At 33.5% G+C, this 22422-nt stretch overlaps 1 protein-coding gene across 5 annotated transcripts in view; it reads left to right on the plus strand.

Moving 5' to 3' along the window:
• Positions 1–22422, plus strand: part of LOC145295835 (filamin-C-like) — a 300005-nt gene that overhangs the window by 30511 nt on the left and 247072 nt on the right. For all 5 annotated transcript variants that reach the window (XM_080141544.1, XM_080141545.1, XM_080141543.1 and 2 more), the window contains 2 exons: positions 3154–3483; positions 18586–18781. In XM_080141544.1, coding sequence (XP_079997670.1) covers positions 3207–3483; positions 18586–18781 — 473 coding nt within the window. In that variant the 5' untranslated portion in view covers positions 3154–3206. The remainder of the gene's footprint in view (positions 1–3153; positions 3484–18585; positions 18782–22422) is intronic.

Here is a 22422-nt window from a genome sequence, read left to right on the forward strand (position 1 = left end):
TACTTAAGCCTGACAGTATCCTATACCTCTATAAGGCAACCATTCGCCCATGTATGGAGTACTGTTGTCACATCTGGGCTGGTGCATCTGCTGCTTGTCTCTCGCTCCTGGACAGGGTTCAAAATAGAGTCACCAACCTGATAGGTCCTGAACTGTCATCTAGGCTTCAGCCTCTGTCCCATCGACGAGATGTTGCATCCCTCTGCCTGTTCTACAAATACTTTAATGGTGAATTCTCTGACGAACTGCAAACACTTGTACCTCCCCAACGTAACTACCCCCGACAAACCCGACAAGCTACTAAGTCTCATCCCTTTACAGTAGAGATCCCTAGGTGCAAGAGAGCCTTTTACTCCAATAGTTTCTTCCCCAGAACTGCGGGTCTTTTGAACTCCCTTCCGAGATTCTGCTTTCCCAACTGCAATGATATGCAGAAGTTCAAGTGTAATGTTAACAAACATCTTTCTACTCATCTCCCTTCATAATGACCCCGCTAATTAAGCCCCTAATAGTAGCCCCCTGCTTCAAAGTGGCACTGTGCCTTGTTTGGGTGAAAATTGAATAAAAATAAAAAAAATATCCGTAGCAAAACATTATCTACAAAACTAATATTGCAGGCCAGATAGAAATTTAAACTTTAAAAACGATAAACTATCGCTACATTTATTAACAGTTAAATCTAAAGATTTAATAGAAGTACATGAGAGACTATGACAGCATGAAACTTGGATTAGTCAGTTTTTTTTTACTACAGTTCTTGGAAACAAGTAAAGCAAGGTCTGGCAATTTTCAAAGTAACAAGGAAATACATGCTTGCATTCGTTATAAAGTTTACAGAATCCTAGCCCAAACACTGCAGATCATCTCTTTACAAGTATAACAAGGATAAGATCTGGTTCATATGCTTTTGAGATATATTTTTTAATCAGAATCATTGTAAGAAATTGCGTTTTTATTATATCATTTACTTGATTGTTCATATGTAATGCAAATCTAAAGGTATTTTGAAGTAAAATATGTGGTTTAGAGCAAACCCTTGTGAAAGCAGTTCGATATTATCCATTGCACAATCATGTGTTATGGATCAATGCTCCTCTAAGCAGAAACATCAATTACGAACGTGCAGCTGTCTTACCAAGAATTTACTGTTGATTTTATAAAATTATGTTTGCCTAATATCTCGAATTAAATCTTAAAATACAAAAGTCAAGTGTCATGCTTCAGATATGCTCTTAACAGTAACATTCATTTAGAACACGCCCCTGTTTTATATTAAAAAAAAAAACTACTGCATTTTATACGCTGGGACGATCTGCTTGTGAGGTGATAAAACTTTTAAATGCAGTTATGACGTTATATACTATTAGATGTTAACCTGGGCCAAAGTCAGATTTCCTTTTATAATCAGTTTTTTTTTTCGATTATAGATTTTTGATATTAACAGAGGCATTCCGTTACAAAATCTGCCAAAAAAAAATTCTCAGAGCCATATAGTTTATTTATGTGAAATTTAAAAAAAATATCGACGCCGCCATTTCGGAGTCCATAGATATCTATCTCTCTTTTAATACACGCACAGAGTACCTTTAATATATAAGTACCACATTTTAATACAAATTTGAACGGCTTTTTCCCCTTATTTATCTGATGATATAATAGATTTTATTAAACTTTATATCATATTTTTTATTTTATACATACTCGTGCTGGTCAAAAAAATAGAACATATGTAAATTTAATCCGTCTACGATAATTTTCGGCTGGTAAATTACAGGCGAGGTATCTTATATTTAAATAACAATTGAAACTATTTTTTATCATTTGAGGAGGTGCATATGGCAGACAATGAGTACTTTATTGTCACATTAGAAACAACAACGTTTAATTTAATAGCACAATTTGTCGTTGAGTAATCTTAAAGAAGCAGGTGTTGAAGAGGCTGCGATTGGAAACTGATCATCAAACCTAGACTGCAGACGAATGGCGGCGTGTGATCTTTTCAGAGGAGTCTCGATTTTGTATCTCCTTCGGAGACCAAGAACCACGTGTTTGGCGTAGAATCAGGGAACGGTATAACCAAGAATTCGTTTAGAAGTCTATGAAGTTCCCGCAGTCTTGCATGGTTTGAGGCTGTATGAGTGTTTAAGACGTCGGTCATTTATGCTTCCTCAAAGGAACTATAAAAGCAAAAGTGTACCAAGATATCCTGGAAGCTAATTTACTGGAAGTGTTGCATAACCAGTTTGACAAGGAGGCTACAGACATCATTTTTCAATAAGAGTTGGCACCGGCACACGCTGCCAAGACCACGTCTTCCTGGCTTCGAGAACGATCGATCCCTGTTCTTGAATGGCCGGTGAACTCGCCAGATTTGAACGTTATTGAAACCCTGTTGGACCAGATGAAGAGGAAGCTCCGCTAGGAAAAACCTACTACCCTTGCAGCCATGAAGATTGCAATCCAGAACGCATGGGATTCAGTGTCTACACAGGATTGCGAGAAGCTTGTTGATTCCATGCCCCGGCGAATTGATGCTGTTATCAAGGCAAAATGTGCTGCTACTAAATATTGATTAATTTTACTTCCATTTATATTAATAAAAAAAATATTTTGTTTGCTTACCTGCCTTGTTCTGTTATTTTGAAACATGAAATATTCAAAAACTGACATTGCAATTGATATGAAAAAGTATTCTGTCGTAAAACAACTATTTCAGTTAGTTTAGCAGGATAGGGATATTTTAGACCCAATTACATCTAACAGATCGCCCGCAATAAGATTTTAGCGCCAAAAAACATGATGTTCTATATTTTTACCAGCACGAGTTATATATATATATATATATATATATATATATATATATATATATATATATATATATATATATATATATATATATATATGTGTGTGTGTGTGTGTGTGTGTGTGTGTGCAGGTATTTATTTCAACAATACTCAGAGATCAGAGGTTAAACGTTTCATGAACCATAACTTACTCCTCGCACGACCAGATTCAATTCTACTTCGTGCTGCCATTACACGTATGCGTATTTGTCGAGATGAAATTAAATATTATTTAAATATTCAGTTTAATATATTTGACTCCGGAATAAATTACAAAATATTGATTCTCAATATGTTGTTCTCTTTTCAGTGACAACAACTGAATAATATCGTTTATGCTCAACTACTCAGCAAACCGTAAGAATGAAAATGCAATCTACTGAACTAACTTGGATACATGTTCAACAAAAAACGTTCACAAATTGGGTGAACGAGCAGTTGTCCGTCGGTGGCATCCGAGTTTCAGATCTGCAGGAAGATTTGCGTGATGGGGTCGTTCTGGTACGCTTGGTTGAGTCCCTGCAATTCCGCCGAATTGGTAAAATCTGTACTAATCCCAAAAACCAAATGCAAATGTTGCAGAATGTGGACGTTGCATTCCGGGCCATTATAGAGGACAAGGTGAAAATAGTCAATATTGGTAAACCATTTTTTATTAACTCTGTTGTTACAAAGTAGTCTGGTGAAATATTCATTTTAAAATTGTTCAGTGTATGGAAAATCATTGTTAATGTACTTTTAGTTAGACGATTTAAAATTTTATTGATTTCAATAAAATTACCGATTTTGTTCGAAATTCCCGATTGCAATACATGTAGCGATTCTTTTTCTGATTCTTTTAACATTTCTAAATATTTAATTAGAAAATTGATGCTTTTTAAAGGTTCAATGACTATTAAATCCCCGTGTAAGGTCCACATATATTTTTGCAAAGCATAGAAATACAATGGTAAAGGGACATATAGTACAAGTAGATCTTTCTAAATATTTGTCTCAATTATTTTCCTAATAAATGATTGAAAATTGTGAGACGATATTTTTTTCTTTTAAAACAATCCTTTGTCTTTGTTGCTTATTAAAAATTTTCATAAACAGTTTAAGGAATGTACGATTAGTGTGCAAAATATGGAGACAGTGTAGCGACAGAATAGTTAACAAAGTTCGCCCCCATGAAAAGAAAAATTTTCTACATAATAGCATTACTATTTACATTCTGAATGTGGGTATGTGGCGTCGGTTAACAAATCTTTGATTCCCTCTATGTCTTTCTCATATTATAAAGATTTGGTTGTTTAATATATTGAGTTGTTAACAGATTGGCTAACCCACTCCATAAAACTTAGATTCGCTTTCATTGAAATAATTACGTGGCGGAAAGAAACAAACAAACGTTTTAGAATTCGATCAGAGATCAGTTTCGTATATGAGTTTTACGAAAAAATAATCACAATTTCTTGCCTATTTAACCTTTCAAGAGATATGTATCAATTTTTCTTACCACTGATCTTTTCTAATATAATCGCTTAAAAATCGAAAATTAAAAAAACACTGGAAGACCATTATATGTTTGCACGATTATACGCATTTTGTTATGTATTTTTACCAGTATTTTCCTTAATTTTCGACTTGATCGGTTATCATAAATGCTCGTTCGAGGATTATGGCCAACCGTTTTTTGTGCTTACTTAATAGAAAGGTCATTGTGTATGCTTGTGAATAACCTAATCCCGATATGGAGAAGAGTAATTCTTCCTGCATTTATTATAATTAATTTATAACATTTTTGTTTTATTTTATTTCTGTTTTGTTCTCATGCTTACAGTTATAAATACCCGAATCTCATTTTTAAGTGTTTAGAAGAACTTTTGAAATTGTAAATATAATTTATTTTTAACTTAATAAATTTCTTACGAATTTTCCAAAATTTTCATTTTCATCTATATATCCCACTTCTGACCTAAGCGAAAAAGAAAGCATCAATAATATCAGACGAAGACCAGACAACGTTAGGGTCAAATCGACGCTAGAGAAATAGAAAAAGAAATTTCACTATGTCTAAATCGGAAATATCATAATATCCCAACTATTCATATAAATTTATATCATATTATTCGGATTCTTCACACTACTGTCCTTAATTATAGTGCCATTTTCACGGCGTTTCGGTTGATGCAATCTCCAAATTTCTTCAGGTATATCTTGTCGATCTTGGGAATATTTTTTCCAAACTAGGGAATCGGAGATTACATTGCTCAAAAGTTTATGAAAATGGCACACAAGATAAACAGTAATCTCAATAATTTAAATAGTACAAATAATGACTCCTCGTATCCAAAATTTAGAAATGTGTCATTTCAATCTGATTTAAAAGATCCAGCAATAACATAAGGTGCTTAATATTCATATGAATGAAATACGACGTCATATTTAATTTAATTCATGGATAGCTTCTAAACTAGTTCCATAAAACGTTCTATTTAATAGTATTTATAGTTTACAAATAAATTGTATATTCACTTGTCAGCGTGTCAAGTAGCACTACCAAAATCTCTCTCTCCTCTCTACTTTCTCTGTAATTAATATGACTTGAAATAGCAATATACCAGCAGAAAGTCCTGACGGTGACTGGAATGGATTGACAACCAACGAATAATTTAGACATCCGATATTTTTATTGTCATCAAAATGTGTGAAATGACCAATTTTGCAACCAACTCAAATGATTGAGAGCATAAGTTGGTGGCTCATCTCGGTGAACTGAGAGGAAGATTCACATGCCTCCCAATGACAATGACTTAGTTCAAAATACACCGTAATCTACATTGCATCATAGATAAGCTGCGGTTGCGTTTAAAATACAAAAATCAGTATCATAATTAAACTCTGCTGTGCAACGTATACATTCATTTCTAACAGACTCCTTTCTCATCAAAGATTCTACTGTTTATTTTATACGAAAGAAAATTCTGCTTATGCAGTGATAAAACTATTCAAATAAAATATTAGGCCTGAAGTATGTAAACTTTTGTCAAAGTCGGACTGTTTCTTTTTTAATCGAACTTTTTTTCCATTATCGATTTTCGGGTACATATCAGAGGCATTACGATACAGCTACTATCTTAAAATACTCCCAGAAATATATAGCACATTTGTGTAAAAATAAAATATTATCGGTCAGCTATTTCGAAGTCCATATGGAACGAACTAACGCACACACTGATAGTGCATGAACACATACATTGATTTGAATTAACAGAGAGGAATTTGTGATAGTGCTTAGTGTACATCCAGAATTTGTGATAGTGCTTATTGTACATCCAGAATTTGTGATAGTGCTTATTGTACATCCAGAATTTGTGATAGTGCTTAGTGTACATCCAGAATTTGTGATAGTGCTTAGTGTACATCCAGAATTTGTGATAGTGCTTATTGTACATCCAGAATTTGTGATAGTGCTTAGTGTACATCCAGAATTTGTGATAGTGCTTAGTGTACATCCAGAATTTGTGATAGTGCTTAGTGTACATCCAGAATTTGTGATAGTGCTTATTGTACATCCAGAATTTGTGATAGTGCTTATTGTACATCCAGAATTTGTGATAGTGCTTAGTGTACATCCAGAATTTGTGATAGTGCTTATTGTACATCCAGAATTTGTGATAGTGCTTATTGTACATCCAGAATTTGTGATAGTGCTTAGTGTACATCCAGAATTTGTGATAGTGCTTAGTGTACATCCAGAATTTGTGATAGTGCTTAGTGTACATCCAGAATTTGTGATAGTGCTTAGTGTACATCCAGAATTTGTGATAGTGCTTAGTGTACATCCAGAATTTGTGATAGTGCTTAGTGTACATCCAGAATTTGTGATAGTGCTTATTGTACATCCAGAATTTGTGATAGTGCTTATTGTACATCCAGAATTTGTGATAGTGCTTAGTGTACATCCAGCATTTGTGATAGTGCTTATTGTACATCCAGAATTTGTGATAGTGCTTATTGTACATCCAGAATTTGTGATAGTGCTTAGTGTACATCCAGAATTTGTGATAGTGCTTATTGTACATCCAGAATTTGTGATAGTGCTTAGTGTACATCCAGAATTTGTGATAGTGCTTAGTGTACATCCAGAATTTGTGATAGTGCTTAGTGTACATCCAGAATTTGTGATAGTGCTTAGTGTACATCCAGAATTTGTGATAGTGCTTAGTGTACATCCAGAATTTGTGATAGTGCTTAGTGTACATCCAGAATTTATGATAGTGCTTATTGTACATCCAGAATTTGTGATAGTGCTTAGTGTACATCCAGAATTTGTGATAGTGCTTAGTGTACATCCAGAATTTGTGATAGTGCTTATTGTACATCCAGAATTTGTGATAGTGCTTAGTGTACATCCAGAATTTGTGATAGTGCTTAGTGTACATCCAGAATTTGTGATAGTGCTTATTGTACATCCAGAATTTGTGATAGTGCTTAGTGTACATCCTGAATTTGTGATAGTGCTTAGTGTACATCCAGAATTTGTGATAGTGCTTAGTGTACATCCAGAATTTGTGATAGTGCTTATTGTACATCCAGAATTTGTGATAGTGCTTATTGTACATCCAGAATTTGTGATAGTGCTTAGTGTACATCCAGAATTTGTGATAGTGCTTATTGTACATCCAGAATTTGTGACAGTGCTTAGTGTACATCCAGAATTTGTGATAGTGCTTAGTGTACATCCAGAATTTGTGATAGTGCTTAGTGTACATCCAGAATTTGTGATAGTGCTTAGTGTACATCCAGAATTTGTGATAGTGCTTAGTGTACATCCAGAATTTGTGATAGTGCTTAGTGTACATCCAGAATTTGTGATAGTGCTTAGTGTACATCCAGAATTTGTGATAGTGCTTATTGTACATCCAGAATTTGTGATAGTGCTTATTGTACATCCAGAATTTGTGATAGTGCTTAGTGTACATCCAGAATTTGTGATAGTGCTTAGTGTACATCCAGAATTTGTGATAGTGCTTAGTGTACATCCAGAATTTGTGATAGTGCTTAGTGTACATCCAGAATTTGTGATAGTACTTATTGTACATCCAGAATTTGTGATAGTGCTTATTGTACATCCAGAATTTGTGATAGTGCTTAGTGTACATCCAGAATTTGTAATAGTGCTTATTGTACATCCAGAATTTGTGATAGTGCTTAGTGTACATCCAGAATTTGTGATAGTGCTTAGTGTACATCCAGAATTTGTGATAGTGCTTAGTGTACATCCAGAATTTGTGATAGTGCTTAGTGTACATCCAGAATTTGTGATAGTGCTTAGTGTACATCCAGAATTTATGATAGTGCTTAGTGTACATCCAGAATTTGTGATAGTGCTTAGTGTACATCCAGAATTTGTGATAGTGCTTATTGTACATCCAGAATTTGTGATAGTGCTTAGTGTACATCCATAATTTGTGATAGTGCTTATTGTACATCCAGAATTTGTGACAGTGCTTAGTGTACAGCCAGAATTTGTGATAGTGCTTAGTGTACATCCAGAATTTGTGATAGTGCTTATCGTACATCCAGAATTTGTGATAGTGCTTAGTGTACATCCAGAATTTGTGATAGTGCTTAGTGTACATCCAGAATTTGTGATAGTGCTTAGTGTACATCCAGAATTTGTGATAGTGCTTAGTGTACATCCAGAATTTGTGATAGTGCTTAGTGTACATCCAGAATTTGTGATAGTGCTTAGTGTACATCCAGAATTTGTGATAGTGCTTAGTGTACATCCAGAATTTGTGATAGTGCTTAGTGTACATCCAGAATTTGTGATAGTGCTTAGTGTACATCCAGAATTTGTGATAGTGCTTAGTGTACATCCAGAATTTGTGATAGTGCTTAGTGTACATCCAGAATTTGTGATAATGCTTAGTGTACATCCAGAATTTGTGATAGTGCTTAGTGTACATCCAGAATTTGTGATAGTGCTTAGTGTACATCCAGAAATTGTGATAGTGCTTATTGTATATCCAGAATTTGTGATAGTGCTTATTGTACATCCAGAATTTGTACAGTATAAGCATTATATTTTGAATAAATATATGAATACTTGATTGTTTAATATTTTTTAATATTATACACGAGCAACACTAGGTTACCCTGCTAGTTTATTTTCAAGGATATTAATGATAAGCACTAACCATATGAGCCTTTTGGCGTGCAAAAGAACTTTATTGTTTTAATAGAAACAATAACAAACATAAACATAACAGTAGCAATTCACAGACCTCCTTCTCTCTTGAATGACAATGGATACCATCTACAAGTGTGTTTGCACAAATGTCTATATTGAAGCAAGCGTTGTGGAATAATTAACTGCTCTTCTACTGACTCGGCATGGCTTAAATTTCGTGGCATAGATAATTACCTGACACAACAGCAAGATAACCTGACTAAGACTGCATTTTAGTGTTTCCACCTCCAAAACTATTTGCACAACCAAGACTAGATAGTATAGTTCACCCTACTATTAATTCATAGCTTGAAGAAGGGTATATGAATTCATAACTTTCCCAGTGCATAGTAGTGATCAAAGGATTCCAATATTTTTAACAATTTCAATACAAATACCGATTCTATTTCAAATTCCTGATTCCAATACAATAACCGATTCCGATTATTTTTACAATATCTAAATATTTAGCTGTAAAGTTGTGTTTCTGTATTTTTTAAATTTTCGGATCAATGTAAAAATCCATGTAACATGTTCACAGTAAAACGTAAAAATACACTTGAGAAGTGATGATCTTTAGATTTGTCTTACTGTTTAAAATCAAAACTATTTATCAATGTTATCATCGGTAATGGTGATGAGAAATTGAGTTTTAATTATAAACAACCAAAAGACAATTTAAATAATCATTTTTTACATCAGAAAATAAACATAATTCCTTGGATTCCGATTTCAAATAATGATCCTGGTATGATCCCTAGAAAAGGATATCTATCATTCGAAGTAGTTGAGTGAGCGTGCTTCAGTTTGAGTAATAAATCTGGTATGTCGCAATATTGATAAGCATGATAGTCATAGTGAAGTCCTTAACATGAGGCCTGTGTACCTTTCAATGTTTCTCCCAGAATGCCTTTCTCAACCAGTATTTATGACTATTATTATGATCATAATATTGTAGGATGAAATACCAGGGTGTACTTATTCATTTCATCACACGCAACACTAGTGCATAGTAGTAGTAGTAGTAGTAGTAGTAGTAGTAGTATCGATGCCTCCGTTCAGTCTCGAAAGACAAAGGATATCCCTTGTAGGAGCAGTTGCGCGTGTAATTGTGAGGTAAGTGTTCTCCGGAATCGACACTGAGTCCAGTGGCAAGCAAACGTCCAGAACGAATGGAAACAATGCCGAGATAAGCGGAGAGAACATACAGCACCTGGAAGTCCGAAATGGTCACCCATTTAGTAATGACTAGGGCCAACGTTTTCTTAAGTAGTAGTAGTAGTAGTAGTAGTAATAGTAGTAGTAGTAGTAGTAGCAATATGAGGCGAATAAAAAGTTTCAAAGTATATTGACATGATTCAGCAGTTCCTGATCATTTGCCAAAGTTATGGAGACGATAAACCATACTAGATTGTGGAAGGTGAAACTAGCTTTATACGTTGATTTCTCTGTTTTGGAACACCGCCTGAAAATGCAATGACTTGAGCCCATCTGACTATGCCCGATCTTTAAAGTTCTTGCTACCGATTGAAATTTCTGGGAAGTTCAGGTTACTGTACTGTGTAAAGTTACCAAATTAAACTATGTTTCACTCTTCATGTGTGCGTTTTTCAATTCAAATATTGAGAAAATCAATGAATGGGTCAACAAATCAACTATGATAACACCATCAAATACAGCATGGGTCATCCGTGCTTCGAAATGCTTCAATATATTACTCTTTCAGATATCCTTGTAAATTATATATTACTGTTTCATATATACTTATATTATATAAATCATATATCAGTAATGCTTTACTATTTAGAAAAATAGTGTTACCTTAATGAATCGACCTTAGTAAAATAGCACTAAACTTATAGCAGTTGAGCTACGCAGAAGCATTTATGTTTTATTCCTCAGAATTAAACAAACGTTTCCGAGTAACTTACATTGAATAAATATATGTTGTATTACTATACGCAAACACACGCGTGTTCACAGACACACGTACACACAGACACACACTATATATATATATATATATATATATATATATATATATATATATATATATATATATATATATATATATATTCTAGTAGGGAGAGCGATGTTCCACTGGATTGAATGATGACCAACAAATGTTTCACACGCCCATATTTTTATTGTCATTGAAATCTATTAAATAGACCAATTTTTCAATCAACTCGACTGATTGCCTGCTTAAATTAGAGACTCATCACAATGCTACTGGAAAGCGACGTATATACCTCTCACAGTGAATTATTTCAAAATGTTTTGAAGTCTACATTGCACTGTAGAGAACCTACTATTGATTTTATAACATTATTATTATGGATAATGACTTCCAGTAAAGTTTAAAATGCAAAACTAAAGTATCATGCTTCAATTGTGCTCTAAGCAGAAACATGACTTTCCTATGCGCTTTTGTCATATCAAAGAAGCTACTGTTGATTTTATATGCCCAGCCTTACTGCTTGTGCGTTCATAAAGGCTTGAATTATGTTTACAATGAGAAAGTCAGGGATCTATGGTGCAATTGTTCTTTAAACAGAAATTTTTTTTCGAACCCGCCTTGTCATAATAAAAAACATAGTTTTGATTTCATATGTTGAGCTTTTTTATCTTATGTGCTAATAAAACTTTCCAATGCACTTGTAATTGAAAGCTGTAGAAAATGTCAAGTGTTCCATCTTTCATCGGATTGTTTTGATATCGATTATCAATATTATCGAAGACATTCCGAGACAAAACTTATCTAAAAACACTTCCACAAACATGAATTACCTTCGTGTGAAATTTCATATAATTCAGCCCAGCCGTCTCAGAGTTTATATGGAATAAACCCACACATGCATTCACAGACAAAGCTCTTTTATATAATAATAATAATAATAATAATAATAATAATAATAATAATAATAATAATAATAATATATATGTATATGTGTATGTATATATATGCATATATATATGTATATGTCTGTATGTATATATATATATATATATATATATGGGTGTGTATATATATGTGTATATATATATCTGTGTATATGTATATATGTATATATATATTTATGTGTATGTATATCAATCTATGTATATATATATATATATATATATATATATATATATATATATAAACAAGCTTCTATTCTTATATCATCAACGCTCTGATACCCATCTGGCATCAATTGAAATGAATGGCTCTCCTCTTGGGGAGGTTTCATGTTTTGATAAGGTTCTGGTATTGACCTCTACACCCGATCTGAAATGGAATACATATATCAAATCCGTTGCCACGGTCGCTGGGAAGATGGTGGGATTCTTTTACTGCTCCAGTAGATACCTCACTTCTGATGCTATTCTCTACCTATATAAAACCCAGGTACGGCCAATGATGGAGTACTGTTGCCACATCGTGGCTTGAGCTGCTAGAAGCAACTTATCTTGCCGTGAGAGAGTTCAAAGCAGATTTCATAGCGTAGTGGGAGATACCCTTTTCACTTCCCTGCAACATCTTTCCCACAGAAGAGACGTTGATAGCCTGCTTTATCGTTATTTCCATGACAGGTGCTTGTCCGAGCTTCAATCTATGGTCCCACCTCGCCAAACTTTCACGAAAAACACTCGTCTAGCCAGCCAACCAATAGTTTCCCACACACTTTATCTGTGCCTAAACCTACATGTAGATTCCATGGGCAGAGCTTTTTTCTTAGAACTGCACGCCTGTGGAACTCTCTTCCGTTGGCCTGCTTCTTAGGTGACTACACTTTGATAGTCTTCAAGTCCAATGTAAACAAGTTCTTGATGAACCGTCCCCCTATGTAATCCAACTTACAAAAAGCCCACTACCTATGTTATAAACGCTATAATCCCATTGACTATTGTATACCCATTAACCCTTATCCTCGAGTGGCCTCCGAGCCTTGATAAGTGGTGAGTTCTGTGTAAAAAATATATATATACAGAGAGAGAGAGAGAGAGAGAGGGGGGAGAGACATACAGACAGAGAGACAGACACAGAGAGCCAGAGCCAGAGCCAGGGAGAGAGAGAGAGAAAGAGAGAGAGAGAGAGAGAGAGAGAGAGAGAGAGAGAGAGAGGTGTGTCAAGTAACGGAGAGAGACGTAGGCATGGGTGCTTCTGATATCAGCTGGTATGTTTAAACTTGAAAAACTTGTTTCTCCACTTTGTTGGCAACTTTCTAAATTCTAAAGGTTTTTAGAAGTGGGGTCACGAAAGAAAGAGAAACACTTGTTTTACTCATAAGGCATAATTTAATTCCTTTCTAATTGGACGTTTGATCCATGCATGTTGTGACGTCGACCAGATCTAAATAAAAAAAAGAAGACACATTGAATCCCTGATGTTATTAATAAAACGATAAACAGCGTGAAATAAAAGAAAATCTCGGTCAGATAATAATTATAGCTGACTCATATAACGTCACAGATCAGCGGGCACACGCATACTACTCAAGTATACACAATATGTTTGTTTATGTAAGCAAGTTACACATCGATTACCATGGTAACTACAGTGGTCGTTTTATTTATTATAATGTACCTGCTAGCGAATTCACAATGAGACTGAATCTTACAGGAATTAACTAAACCTGGAGGATAATTAATTTAAAGACAGCTGAGCATCTTTTAAACGAGATAACTAAATTAGTAGTAAAAGAGAAACCGTAAATATTAATTAACGTTATTTATCACAAAGCCGATCATACATACATACATACATACATACATACATACATACATACATACACAGACACACACACATATATATATACATATATATATATACACACATATATATGCACGCACACACACTATACATACACACACACACACACATCGAGCATATTCAGTACGCCCGTTGCGTGCGCACTAAACTGTACGAGAATCTTATCTCCAACTATTCAAAACTAGAATTGTATTCCAATTCTCTTCTTTTTCATTGAAAGAGAGAGAAGGGGACCGAAGGCGAGAAATATAGAAATAGTAAGAGAAAGATAGCGAGAGAGAGAGAGAGAGGGAGAGAGAGAGAGAGAGAGAACGACATAAACAGAGGAAAAGATATGTTCATACAGTTTGAACATTGTTTTGTTTTCGTATGTCTCTATGACTTGAATCCACTGTGAAAAAGTTCCCCCACTCTTTATCTGTGCCTTAATCAAAACGTGGATTCCATGAACAAAGCTTCTATCTTAGAACTGCACGCCTGTGGAACTCTGTTCCGTCTGCCTGCTTCCCACCTGACTACAACTTGGATGTCTTCAAGTCCAACGTTAACAACTTCCTAATGAACCGCCCCCTTAAGTAAACACTTCATCAAATCTCCACACAAACGTAATGTACTTGCAATAACCCTTATCCGTGAGTGGCTTCCAGGCCTTGATAAGTGGTGATCACTGTGTAAAAAAAAAATTACGAGTTCTCCCGGGTTTGGTCTTTAGAGTTCTCAGGTCTCAGATCGTTTTGACCTTGTTATTATATTATAAACACCTGTCACTCTTGGCTCGAGTCATACTAGATTGATGTATTTTAACATTTACAGAAGTCATCATATTTTCCTTTACATAACAACGGATTTCTTTTTGCCTCCATCCGAGCACAGTCACAAGTTTGGCATAAGGTGTATTAATGAAGAAGCTCCCAGCTCTTCAGTGTGCCACATAAGACCAGGGAGTATAAATTCTACGAAATAGTAAGAAAACTGCATGAAAAAATCCAACAACTAAATTTAATAATGAGTTCTAAATCCACTGGTTTTGATGAATTCAAAACTTATTTAAGGCATACTAAACATAAACGTTTCCATTAAGGTGCAGAGGATGTTGTTCCAGCTTCTGAAGATATCTTCACGAACTTAATTTTTTTGTTAGATAACGTGTTCTATTTCGAAAAACATCTCTTGTCACATACCTCCAACCATTTTCAGCTGAGTTAAAGTCCGGTGAGCATGCAGTATGCCCTAAGAGATCGACCCTATCTTCTTGCAGAAAGGTAAATATCCGTCGTGCGATGCGAATTCCTGCATTGTTCTGTTGGCATAATCATCCATCTACTCACAAACGATTCATCTCCGTCATCAACGATGCCTTTTTAAGCATGCTAACATAACCAGCCGCTGTCTGGCGACTCTGCATCACTTGGAGCTCCATCGTCCCCCTGTAAGGAAAGGCATCCTACACTATTGGCGATTCCTCGCCATTATGATGTGTGGAGAAAAATTCCGACGGCATATTTTCGTTATGCCAATATCGTTGGAAGCCATCAGGGCCATCTAAATTGAATTTTTTTCTGATCAGAATACAGGACTTTCTTCCACTTTTCAACGCTCCATGTTTGACATTAATGATAAAACTTTAAGCGACCCATCTTGTGACGTGGAAGCAAAGGAGGAATTTGTGTACGCTTTTTATGTACCATGCTTTTTTGTTGGAAATGTCGACTGATGGTTACTGAACTGCAATCATCATCTACTACTGCCTTAATTTAACTAAAAGAAAGTTCCCTGTCTTTCACAATAACTCGTCATCCTCCTACTAAATGTAGGATAATTTGGGGGGGGGGCGTCCAGTGAAGTTTACTTTCCCACAACCTTCATAGTTCTTTAGAAGGTTGCACAGTACAGTTTTACTGAGATTTGCCTTGGCTGCGACCGCCTGCTGTGACAAACCTCGCTTATGGAAATCTAGAATTCGAACACGCTCAACTTCCGTAAGTTTTCCTGCTTAAGGCATGGTAACACCTTTATGCAGTGACTGCTAATCTGTAACTGAACGAAAAAAAAAGAACTAGCAAACAAAAAAAAAAAAACACTTTATACCCCTGGTTTTATAATTTTGAGCAAGTGTATTTAAAACTGTATCGCTTTACTGTGGTAAAGTAGTGGAAGCCACTCTCTTTGATTGCCAGAAACTGCAGGTAATGGCTGTTATTTAAAAAAATCATTTAAGGGGGAAACATTATCATGTACTTATTTGTTATGCCAAATCAGTATAACCCCAACAATTACAGAAAATAGTCTATTAGAAAAATATTAATAAGTAAAAACAAAAGTTTTCGAAGTTAATGATTCTTACTGTATATTATCTCATTAGATTGAGCGAAATCAGTGGTAGATAACTGCTTTCCACTAACGATGACAATATTTTTCAAGTCAACCATCGTTTATCTTCTCGATATACTGTTCTGAACGTAGCTCTAGCATATCTTCTAAATAATAAAATACTCTACAGAAAGTAAAATTCGTAAAAAACAATATATAGCAAATAAGTGTTTCCGTAGCCAATAAAACTTACTTAAAAACCTACCTGCATAATAGCTTTTTTTTAAACTTATTTGAAAGCGTTTATTCAGTTCTGAAACGAAAGTGTCGATATGATAAGTCACATTTTAGAAGCCTAATTAATCAGTCAAGAATATACAATTAAATCAAACTGTGAACAGGAATAAAAAAATGACAATAATCAACAACAAAAACAAATACAGCACCATTCAAGTCTTGATAATCGCTCACGAGTAGATAATTAAATATTGGTACCCGTAAAAGTTTTATTTTCAATTCTAGGGCCGTTTGGGGGGAAATAGTGGCGTGTCGGTATTTTGTGCATACGTACATTCCCAAACCAATGCTGTGTGTTCATTTGGAAAGTGCTCCGTCCGAGTACGGAAAGAGCAATATGTGTTTGTTTACATGGTGTGGTAGATCCGTTTGCGCAAGGAAAGTGTTAGCAATGTGTTTTAAAATGACGGTAATTCTCAAACATTTTATTAGAGCTAACAATGGTAAAATGTTTAGAGTTTAATATTACATCTTTATACTTTTGAGTGATTAGGAAGACTTCAAAGATGTTATATATATATATATATATTTTTAATCAGAATTGCACTATGTTTAGAAGTTGAAATAATTTTATATGTTTGTGTGATTATCAAGTGTCAAAAGACGTTTTGTATATATAATTTTAACTTATGCATGTATGTTTATATGCTGCGTCATTAAAAATAAGTTACCAATATTTATGAAATATTAGGATAATTTTCAGGTTACCAGTATTTAATCTTCTGTTGTTACAGTGACTGTTCTAGAGTGTTAGGTGAAAGTATGCAATAATTGCGAAACATTATCCTCCCCTCACGCCAGTAATGGTTTCTAAATAATCACATGATTATTTCAGTGCGCATCAGTAAATGCATGTTTAAAATCTATAAATAAAATTAAAAAAAAAATAAGTGAACAAACCAAACATGCTTTTGGGCAACATCGTCCTCCGCTTGTAAGCGATAATAACGAGAAAAGAAAGTGTTATCCTGTGTAATGGGAAAAATAAGCAAACATTAACCATTAAACCACGATCGATATAATATCGGTCAACAACTATTCGTAGGAAAAAAATGTAGAGGGACATATTGTCTCTAGAAGTAAATGTATGTTTTAAATGTTTTAGTCTAAGCAGAAAAACTAAACATCCATTAGTTACATAAAAGCAGTGGATATTTCGTTTTTTGTTGTTATATGTTTTTAATTATGTGTCTATTAACAGAAACTGACGCCGCGCGATAAATTATTTATCCTCGCGACGCCATATTGTAATGTTATAAAATGTGCCTTTAGAATGATCTAATTCTGGAAAATAAGCGGGCAACAAACCAGAGGCAGCGAACTTTCCTGAGAACAACTTAATTATTTCTTTTTATTCTACGACGGGAAAGATATTGGCATATCTGTGTATGTATGAGCCAGGTACGGGCTGTGTAAGCATAGAATCTGTGGAACGTGAAGATTTCGTCCCAGAGGAAAAATTAGAAACGATGTTGCGATTGTTATGCTGTTGCTCCTAGGATGTAATGCAGTATTTTATTATCACGATTGATTGTGTCTGCAAAGATGTTCGAAAGCTACATAAGATAGTGGCCTAGCTATATTGAATATGCATATGTGATATCCCTTATTGCAAACCTATGATATCTTTTTCAGAGGGGAATATCTGCAACTGCTTTATTAATATAGAGATAAGATGCGTTTTGAAAAAATCGTTTACTGCATTTCGTAAAAACTAATTAATTTCGATAATATATATATATATATATACATATTGATAAAAATCAATAAGAAAAATGTATAAATGTTTATAACTTTTCTGTATTAATTTCGTACCTGTTGACGTGTAAGATTTCAAAAAGCCTTTCGCAAAAAACGAAAACGTTTTTCTCAAAAGCATACATTTCCGACCGATTTTTCGATCTATTTCAGTTCTTCTTCATGCAATATATATATATATATATATATATATATATATATATATATATATATATATATATATATATATATATATATATAAATCTTTGCACCTTTAAGAAATATGTTTCTTAACTCTTGAGCACTGTTGGTGAATGAAAGACGGCCAGTTGGCCTACGTGCGAGATCGTGATATATATGCGTGGTGTGTGTATATGTATGCATATATATATATATGTGTATGTGTGTGTTTTCTTTTCCAGGAAACGAAGATGTAGTCAATGGAAACTTGAAGCTTATATTAGGTCTTATTTGGCATCTGATTCAACGCTATCAGATTTCGGCGACGGCAGCGAAGTCGGCCCCCAAAAAACTGATGATTAATTGTTTCAGGTCTTTCTTACCAGACAGAAATTTAACAAATTTTTCGTCGGATTGGCGCGATGGTCTTGCTCTCCAGTAAGTTGTATTTATTTTTTAATAACGTATGCACAGTATAAATCGATCATGTTTTAATGCGGATCCATTTTTTGTCAGGAGAATATTTTATATGAAAACCTATATTTAAAGAAAATAAATCTTGTCCTGAACCTCATTTTATTAATAGGTTGAAAAGAAAGTCGTTATGCCGAATTTTAAAATTTGAAATTAAATGATTTATTTTAAAATGAGCTTTGATTGTGATACCATTACAGTAGGGGGTGCAATAATACCATTACAGTAGTGGTTACAATAATACCATTACCGCACATATCATTTTGAAGAGCGCTTTTCGCTCTATCTAATCGTTCCAATTACAATCCTTTTCAAACAAAAATGTCTTTTCAGATCGTTGAATACAAGATGGACAAACATGAAACTCGCATATTCTTTTTATTTCAATTCAAATTAGATTTTTTTAAAAAAAGCTGCTGAAAGAGCTCCCAATACCACCGAAACCTTTGACCCAGGAACAACTACTGGATGCGCAGCACAGTGGTGGTTTCAGAAATTTCGTATCGGTGGCGAGAGTCCTAAAGATGATGAGCTAATCGTGGGTCATCTGATAATGACAATGATCAATTAAGAGCTTTATTCAAAGACACTCCAGGCACAACTGTTCAGAGAACATGCTTCTTACACTGACATAACGTATACGTCGATTTTCAACCACCTGAGAGAGATTGCAAAGAAAAAAAAATGGATAAATGGGTGCGTCACGAAGTGAATGACAATTAAAAGAAACGCCATTATGAAGTGTCATCTGCCCTTAGTTTATGCAACAAGAATGATCCGTTTCCAAACCAGATTGTGACTAGCAACTAAACGTAGGTTCTTTACAACTGGCGACTCTCAGCTCAGCCGACGACACTCCACAATATGTCCTGAAGACAGAGTTGCACGAAAAGAAAGTTATGCTGACGGTTTGGTGGTTTGCTACCAGTCTAATTTATTACAGTGTTTTTTTTTTAATGCAGGCGAAACAATTACACTGAAGAATCAGTGTCCAAAAATTGCTCAAATACATCATAAACTTCGACAACAACATCCAGCATTAATCAAGAGAAAAATCCTAATTTTCATCCACGACAATGTTCGACCGCGCTTAATAAACCGATTCTACAAATAGTAACGAATTGGGCTACAAAACTGGTTCATCCGCCATACTTCACAGACCTACCACCTACCGATTACAACTTTTTCAAGCATTTCGACAACATTTTGCGTGTGAAATGCTAAAATAATTTAAGCGATATCAAAAGTACCTTCAACGACTTCATCGCCATCAGAACGCAAGACGTTTATGTTACTTGATAAATCCTTTTTTTTAGTGCTCTCTTTTCTAAAATTTGTTTTTAATAATTGTTTTTTAAGTACTTATTTTTAAATATTTGTTTTTTACATACTTGTATTTAAATATTTGTTTTTTAAATACTTGTTCTTTTTTAAATACTTGTTTCATTTTCTTAAATACGTTTTTAAATACTTGTTTTTTGTTTTTTAAATACTTATTTTGTGTTTTTAAAATATCTGTTTTTTTAAATACTTGTTTCATTTTCTTAAATACGTTTTTAAATACTTGTTTTTTGTTTTTTAAATACTTGTTTTGTGTTTTTTAAAATATCTGTTTTTGTATTTTAATTTTATAATTGCTTTTTTAAATACTTGTTTCTTGTTTTTTAATACTTGTTTTTCAATATTTGTTTTTTAATACTTGTTTTTTTAAATACTTGATTTTTGTTTTTTTACATACTTGTTTTTTGTTTTTATAATTGTTTTTTAAAATACTTGTTTTTTGATACTTGTTTTTTAATATTAGTTTTTTTTAACTACTTGTTTGTTTAAATACTTTTTTATACTTGTTTTTTAATATTAGTTTTTTTAACTACTTGTTTGTTTAAATACTTTTTTATACTTGTTTTTTTTTAAGTATTTATGCAAGTAAAGTGTCGACTGAGCGTGCTTAGTCCGATCAAAATTTCTTTGCTTAAGGCGAACTATGTCTATGAATTTAAAAGTTCAAAACCGCAAAAGTTTCTCGTCAATCTCATACATTCTTTGTCGAATGTTATTCGATACAACCACCACTGACGTTACTTCCTCCAAATAGCTTTGTAAACACGGGAATGCGGAAGGTGAATTAATCCTAATAAACTTATATATTATATAACATAATAAACCTTATCTTATAATATACAATTACTAAAAGAAAAGCGCGATAAATCTGACTGCAAAAAATAGGATTATTTTTTGGGCAATGAATAAGTGGCGGCAATCTTGCAGTTTATCAAAAAAAAAAAAAACAAAAAAAAAACAATTATGTCAGAAAGAATTATATTTTGTACAGTAATGGTTTTATTTTTGGTAATTTGAAGAAAGCATTTCAGTTGATGACTGTGTTTGACTTTCTTTACAAATATGTGTACGTAAAGAGATTTATCTTTGTTCGTTTGGCAATACGTACAAAGTAGATATCGAAACCTGATATTGCATGAATATTTCATTTGAAGGAAGTATTACATCTGAAGTCATTCTAAGCAATTAGTAGCTTAATATTAATTTGATCAAATACAAAGTTTTATCTGATAGCTAAAATAAAGCTATGATGAAGTTGTATTTTGTAAGAAATGATCTAAGCGGAGATTACTTTTAAAATACCGAAAAGTTAAAAATACCGAAAAGTTATGGTCGGAAAAGTTAAAACTACCGAAAAGTTATGGTCGGAAAAAACAATGTTGATAAAATTGAAGAGAATATCCAAAATATTCATTCAAAAAAAATGTCAAAAAACAAAACAAATCTTGCGAAAATAAAAGAGAAAAAATTACGAAGTAAACTGAAATATAAATTTGTAAGATGCAATGTAATTTCTGTCTAAAGTCGATTATCTGGACAACATTAACACACACACATATGTGTGTGTGTTTGTGTGTGTTAATTTTTATTTTCATAAATGTATTTAGTATGTGCATAAACCATGATTCTTTAAAATGTTATAAACTCACAAGAGGGATGCATTGTTTCTAATATCATTTTTGTGGTCTTATTACATTATGAAAAATGTGCGGTTTTGCCCAGCGGTTTGACTTAGCAGTTTATGCTGTTGAAAATTATTTTAATTGCAGTATTTATTGCCCACTCGCCTTTCATTTTTAATTTTTTCATAGCTCTCTCTTTTTCTCTTTCATGTATATATCTATATCTATATGTATATCTATATATGTATGTATATATCTGTATATATATATATATACATATATATATATATATAATTTATTCTTCAATAGGAAAGTTTAGATCTATTTATGTGAGGTCCTTTTTTAGAATATTAAAGTCAGGATATATCACTACTAAAATCCATGTTTTTCTAACATCTACAACATGAATTTGATTTAAGAAAATGTCTAAATGTTAAGGTTCAAATTTAATGGCTCCTAATAAAAAAATAATCCAACATAATTATTGTTTAGTGAATATCAAGCAAATATAATAAGAATCTAAAATATGTGGAGTTTAAGAAGAGAGATTACTTCGATATTATGTCTCATAAACACTCTTTAATGGAAATGGAGTTTATTGCAAGATAAGTCTTATACATTTTCAGGTAAGTTTTTGTAGCT

The sequence above is a fragment of the Euprymna scolopes genome, chromosome 16 (assembly GCF_053919585.1).
Source record: "Euprymna scolopes isolate OS-2025 chromosome 16, ASM5391958v1, whole genome shotgun sequence".
In the NCBI taxonomy this organism is placed as follows: Eukaryota; Metazoa; Mollusca; class Cephalopoda; order Sepiida; family Sepiolidae; genus Euprymna; species Euprymna scolopes.